The 6,856-nt window shown below is 45.0% G+C and overlaps 1 protein-coding gene across 1 annotated transcript; it reads left to right on the top strand.

The window, feature by feature from the left end:
- The first annotated feature begins 298 nt into the window (after positions 1-298).
- Positions 299-6,516, top strand: LOC134555439 (skin secretory protein xP2-like). Its single transcript, XM_063407020.1, has 3 exons — positions 299-410; positions 3,973-4,795; positions 5,708-6,516. Exons 1-2 carry the CDS (start codon positions 299-301, stop codon positions 4,686-4,688), a joined length of 828 nt encoding a protein of 275 aa, XP_063263090.1. The 3' UTR covers positions 4,689-4,795; positions 5,708-6,516.
- Positions 6,517-6,856: the final 340 nt, after the last annotated feature.

The following is a 6,856-nucleotide window of genomic DNA, read 5'->3' as shown; positions in this document are numbered from 1 at the left end:
AGCAGGCACAGAGCCCACGGTGCAGGGCCAGGGAGGCTCACCTCACACCAGCCCCATGTCACATCCACAGCCCGGGGGAGCTGCCAGGGGAACCTGATTTCCCAGGCAGAGCACACAGATGCATGCAGCCCAGCAGCTTGCTCACAGGAAATTACTGTTTTCTCAAGGTCTCAGTAACTTATGGAGGCACTTCTTCAGAAGTTGCCTGAAGTGTTATGAAATAAACTCTTTTTGGGGCACTATAGTGACACCTGTTCCACAAGAAGCAGGTGTTGGCCAGAGAGAGAAGGGCAGGGGGATGGAGGCGCTGGGGGTGCAAAGGCCACCTGGCACCCCTGCCTTAAGAGCTGCTGCACAGCCGTGGAAACAGGGGGAAGCAATTAAAGGAGGGAAGTCCTATGTAGAAAAATGTGCCGTGGAAATAAAATTTGATCTTAAATACATTGTGAATATTGTGAATTGATTGATCAATTATAGCAGACTTCAACAAAATCACTATTGTAAGTCCCTAAAACCATAGGAGTTTTTTTAATAGCCTACAATTTTTAAAACCACCCACGAGTTTAAAAACATACCTAGGTTGAAGCTTAGAACTGAGAACGAGGCATGAACGAGGTGAGTTGACTGTGGTATGATTATTAAATAGAAATAAATTATCTTTTCAAAGTTTCAGAAGTAAAAAATAAGCAGTTGAATAATGCAGGTACATGCTGCATACTCTTTCAGAATGACCAACAAAAAAGGTTAGAAATCCCTTGCACATAGAATTTAGTTACCAAAACAAACTGAAATAAATAAATAAACCAAAATCTCTGCATTCACAGTTAATTACTTCTCTGCCTTAATAACATACTCTTCAGAAATAAACATACATTTCTTAAACTAGAAATACTCTATTCCGTTGAAGTCACGGGATGAACACTGGATCCTAAAAAGACAATGGATCCAAAGGGCAAGACACTCCAATTTCTTTGGGAAACATTTGCTGTGTGAGCAGAGCATTTACAACTCTCTATGTGCAGTCTTCAGTATTTTCTCTTTTTTTTTTTCTTTTTTTAGAAGATAAAGAAGGGGGGAAGGGGAGAGAGCTGCTTCTGGTTTACAGGCTACAAGATGAGATTTGCAACATGCCATATTTTGTGTGGTCTAGCAAGCTACTATTGGTTCAGGGAGCAGAGTATTTGCAACTGTTTGCCTGGATAATAACACCACGTGCAAGTGTTTTCTAACAGAATCATATAGAAGGTTTGTAATCCAAATGTATAAATACTCCAATAACTTTGTGTTAAAGCAGGTAAAAAATGCCGGGGGGAAAACAAACAACAAGAAATCACGTTTGAGGAAGAAAACCAAACAAATACACAAAAACCAAGGACAGTGAGGGAAGGTGCTACTGCTATTTTTCTCACGCAGAGAGGTGGTTTGTGTGAGAGCTTTACATCCCTGCCAGATAATGTCAAATTATAACCATATTTTATCCATTCAAATCATTAACAAGTCGATTTAAACTATCTCCCACCGAGGACTTGATCTGGAGGTAGAATACACAAGAAAGAAGGAGCTTCACTGCTTGCTGCATTCTGGAAGTATTACTTAAATTATATTCAAGCCATCAGATAATTATGAACTTTCTTTTCCTTTATATTTATATGGAATATTTATTGAATTGCACAGTGTGCTTTTACAATAAAGTGCTTTTTACGTTGGTTTCTTTGTTCATCCAAAATAAAACTGACAGTTATCCTTTTATAACCTATTCTGAGAACATTTTCTCTTCTTTGAAACTGATTGATGCACTACTTTAAATGTTCCTGCAAATATCGTTTCAATTCAAGTTTCTGCATAATGTAATAAGAAGATAAAAGAATTCTATACTTCAACAAGAGACATTACAAAGCAACTAGAGACATTATCAAGGGCATTAACAAGCTCCTAATAGCAATAAAACCTTTTAACTGTCTGATGTAGAACATGCTCCCACCAAACCACCACATATTATGGTAATTGGCTCCAATTTCTGAATCTTTCATTGTAAAGTTACGAAGAGTTAGGTGGAAGTGAAAAATGAACCTGGAATTCACAGTTCAGTTGCTTATCTTCTTTTTGTTATTGTTATGACGGTGTTGCTGTACAATACACAGAATCAGCATGAGCTCCAGCTGCAGGAGCAGCATTTTATATTCTGCTCTAAGGTTCCTGAGGCTCATCTTATTCTTGTTTCTCAATTCTTAAAAGTATATGGCTTTAGTCCTTCCAACAGCTTATCCTGTAAAGACTAATACAATGTGTGAATTAGTCATATTTTGGCAACCTCATTTGCTCGTTCACTACAACACAAACTTCAGAAAATGAAATAGAATTTAACTTCAGTGTTCTAATTTACCTTAGGAAATAATCTGGGGTAAATTGCTTACTTTTCTTTTTTTTTTTTTTTTTTTTTTTATTTTTTTATTTTTTTATTCTTCTCTTAAAAGCACAAAAGTTCAGGCTTCTTCCAGGGTCCCATGAAAATAAATATAAAATCCAATACACTATAAAAATGAAAGCAGAACCTGCAGCAGAAAAGTGGAGAAGTGACGTGAGGCTCTCTGGTGATTAACCTGCAGGGTAAAGTCTTATGTCCTGCTGACATGTCTATCCCACCACTGCATTCCTCACAGGCTGGCAACCTGTTTACTGGAGAGGGGCAATCCAATTGGTATCTAGAAGCATGGTCCAAAAAAGAAGCCATCATTTCATGTCTCTGGAACTATCCTGGCTTAAAGGACAAGACACCAATAAACAATATAATGAAAAAGAAACTCTGAGGAGAAAAAAAAATCAAAAAGCAATCAAAAAAACTTAAAATGTTTCCAGCCCAAAGTGTTCAGACACCACAAAACCTGCCAGGCTCCATTGAAATGACAGGCTTTGGGGGCAGATGTGCAAGGTTTAAAGAAGAAACACACTGGACACACCAAACAGGATAACTGACTACACACACCTCTCTCTCAGAAGAGGGAGGAACTGCCCCATTTCTGAACATTTCTGAAGTTCTGGCTGATGGCCGGAAAGACAATCACTGGGATTTCACTGAGATCATAAAAACACAGCATGCCGTTTCTACCTAGTCTGGAAAAGCAGTTCTATTTCCTGTAGCATTTAATGGCACAATTCTTTCATTACAGCGTAAATTAAAGCAATCTTTTATTATTGCCATTATCAAAGGCTGCTTTAATTAGACTCGCTTAAAGGTTTGTTAAGGTTTTTGACAACAGAGCACACAACTATTACAGTCACAAACATGCTGAAACCTACTCAAAAGGAAAACAAAACCAGGACAAACAAACTCCTTTTCTACCAAAACTCTGTGACTGTGGTTCTTCTACTGCAGGTGTTGTAAAAGTTTGGGAGATTAAAACAAAACTAAATTAAACCAGAAAAAAAAAACAAAAACAAAAACAAAAACATTTGAGGAGCAACAGACCAAGGACAGCAATTATGTAGGTGAAACATTTTATCAAAGCATTTTAATTACAGGGACTTCACTTTCAGAAAACACAAAATGGAGTTTTTGCTTGACACCAGATTTTCTCCATAAATTCCAATGAAATCTGAAGCCTTGCCTTTGCTTATTTCAATCTATTGCATCGCTGGTGTTAATTCATTAACTATTACAAGTGAAATATTAGACTTAGGAAAACAAAAATTTTATTACTCAATGCCATATTACCTTACATATTTCTGCATCGAAGGAGAGCCTAGTGTGGTGGTCTCCATTACAGATCAACCTTTTGAATGGTACTACTGCTAAAAACATTTTGGGGTATTTTAGATTAATTCCAATGTTAAAACAATACATTTTCAAAACATTATTTTACAGAAACCAAGCAGAAAGAAGCGAGAGCATGGGAAGAGGAATAAGCAGGCACCACGACACCGTCTTCGGCAAACAGCCAAGATAAAAATCGCGCTGATACCGCCCCACGGAAGGGAGACGCGTGAATTATCCGCTGCCAACACGCTCCTCTCTGATTATCGCTGGGGCCGAGCGGCAGGCGGCCCTTCACAGGCACCGGCGGGGCGGACGCAGGGTTCAAACACCGCGCTCCTGCCCTGGGGAAAAAAATTTAAAACTAAAAATAATAATAATAATTTTAAAAAGAAAGAAAGAAACAATATCCCGTGAGACTCGGGGAATTAATTCATTACAGCCCGCATGTAGGGGCTGGCGGGGGGACGGCAGGGAAGCCCCGCAGGCCGTAGGGGAGCGGGGCGAGGGGAGCGGGCCCGGGGCAGCGGAGCCGGGGGGAGCGGAGCGGGCCGGGGGAGCGGAGCGGGCCCGGGGGAGCGGAGCGGGCCCGGGGGAGCGGAGCGGGCCGGGGGGAGCGGAGCGGGCCCGGGGGAGCGGAGCGGGCGGCTGGGTGCCGAGCGGGGGCAGCGGGCCCGGGCCGGCCCGGGCGCGGTGCTCGAGCAGCCCCTGGCGGAGCCGCGGAGGCGCTGCCGCCGCTCCGCCCGCGGCAGGGGCAGCCCCGGCACCGCCCGCAGCCGCCCGCCGGGCCCTGCTCCCCCGCACGGGTACCGCTCCCTTCGCCGTGTGCCTCCGCACCGCCCGTCCCCTTCTGGCACCCGGAGAGGGAAAAACCAGTGGGGAATGCTCAGAAATGTCTATTCGCCTCGTTAAAATGCCGTTATCTTCAGACAGGTGATTTACCAGACAAGCTGGCAGTTCTACAAAAATTTCCTCTCAAAAGCTTCCTCCGCTCGCGGCCCTTGCTGGGTTTAAAAGGACACGTATGGTATTAGGCGTCGCCAGGTGGGTGCCGATTTTAGGCAATGAGCCTTCCTTCGTTTGAGGAAGCGCCCCGGAGTGGCGGGGTCCACCGGCTCCATCTCCCCCCGGCTCCATCTCCCCCCGCCTCCATCTCCCCCCGGCTCCATCTCCCCCCGGCTCCATCTCCCCCCGGCTCCATCTCCCCCCGCCTCCATCTCCCCCCGCCTCCATCTCCCCCCGCCTCCATCTCCCCCCGCCTCCATCTCCCCCCGGCTCTGCGCTCGCGTCCCGCACCGGGACATGCGGAAAGCCCAGACTGCTCAAACTCGGTTCTAACTAAGGCTGTTGAGCTCTGCTAGACTGAACTGTTCGTTCAGTACACAGGAAAATAAAAGGGGTAAGATCATACAGTTCCTGGTTACAAAAATCAGTTTGATTATGAGTTTAAAAGATCAATGAAATCAAATAAACCACTGAAAGAGGGATAAAAAGCTCCACTGTAAGTTTCTACTAAATGTCACCTTATTTGAACAAGAAAGGGAGGAGTGAATGTGAGGAAAGCAAACGGTGTGAATAATCTCAGCCCTCACGATTAATAATTGCTCCTTACCTGCCATCCGAGGCCCCTCGGGAGCCCTGGGGACAGAGCTGTGCAGGCTCTGACGGGGCCGCTGTGCAGACTCAAGGGGTTTGTGTTATACCCCGAGCATGGGGGCAGCAGGCTCCTGCACGGGGTCTCTGCTCAGTCTCCTCTACATCCCTGTAATCCACTACAACTCAGCGGTCCGGACCCTGAGTGGAGTACAGGAGGCACTGCTCCCTGCTGGGGGCCTCTCAGGAGCTCAGGCCACCTCATGACACCCTGGACCAACACATCTCAAAATGACCTCTTCGTGAGGACAAACCAAACAGCTAGGCACCATTTCTCCTCCTAATCCTGCCTCTTTTCTACAGGCAGAGCTGTGCGAGTGCAGACCCATCCATGGGTGAGGACAGCACCAGCAGCTGGTGTGCTGCCCCTGAGCTGTGGGAGCTGCTGCAGGAACTGGAAGGGAGAGATGAAGCACATCTGCCTGAATCACAAACTCTACTATGCATGACTCATTCTTGCACCTAGAAAAGGAATTGCTTTCACTCAGGTGGCACCAGCAGCTGAGTTTTACAACCATTTTTTCCAGCTTTGTTTGCTTCCTCCCATATGAAAAAGTGGGGCCCTGCGTTTTTCAGACTATTCTTGAAAGTTGCCTTGTTCACTGTGCCTGCATAGTACTTAAAACAGACCCCATCATACACTACCAGTTTTTCAAAAATAAGTGGGCAAAATCAATATCTTAAAAAAAAATCTCAAATCAAAATCTCAAAAAGGAAAAAAAGAAAAAAAATGGAAAGAAAAAAATAAAAAGACCTTTAAGAGCCCCATCTGAAGTTACAAATATCTCCAGGGTCATTCAAGCACATAAAAGCAGGTAAACTAGCCCACAGCATTATTTTCAAGTATTATCCAACTAGAACAAATGCAAATTATTAAATTTAATCTAAAGAGACTGCAAATAGATTCTGGACTAGAGAGTCCACAGAACCCTAAGTGTTTAAGAACCACAACATGGGTGTCTACCACTGAATTTTTGAGCAATACATTTTGATCAACTCTTCTTTCTTCCCATTTCACACCACCACCACCACCCCCCTCCACCACCACTTCCTCTCCTATTTTATATTCAATTGTCTGAATTCTCAGACAATTCAGATTGGAAGGGAGTATGGGAGTCCATTCTATCCAGCCTGTGCTCAGGACAGGGTCAGCCAGGAGACCAGACCAGGTGTCTGGGGGCTTTGTCAGGTTCTTGAGAACCTCCAAGGGTGGAGGCTGCACAGCCTCCCTGGGCCCCTGCTGCACTGCTGGACCTCCCACCCTCGATGGGGAAAGGACCCCTCCAATGGGGAAAGTGCCTCCAGTAGGCTGTGGTAGGTGACCAAATCCATCCATCCATGCCCTCCCCTGGCTCAGCAAGTCCCCTTCCCTCAGCCTCTCCTCACAGGGCTCCAGCCTCAGAGCAAGCTGCTGGCTCTTCACTGAAATCCACTTAAAGGATGTCATTATTG

The sequence above is a fragment of the Prinia subflava genome, chromosome 10 (assembly GCF_021018805.1).
Source record: "Prinia subflava isolate CZ2003 ecotype Zambia chromosome 10, Cam_Psub_1.2, whole genome shotgun sequence".
NCBI lineage: Eukaryota > Metazoa > Chordata > Aves > Passeriformes > Cisticolidae > Prinia > Prinia subflava.
This window is presented reverse-complemented; position numbering and strand designations above follow the sequence as displayed.

Bases quoted from the DNA above. Each gene is read 5' to 3' on its own strand.
- LOC134555439 (XM_063407020.1), top strand. From the start codon at position 299: ATGGAGGCGCTGGGGGTGCAAAGGCCACCTGGCACCCCTGCCTTAAGA. The intron at 411-3,972 runs GTGCCGTGGAAA...GCCCCACGGAAG, and splicing joins GAAGTCCTATGTAGAAAAAT to GGAGACGCGTGAATTATCCG.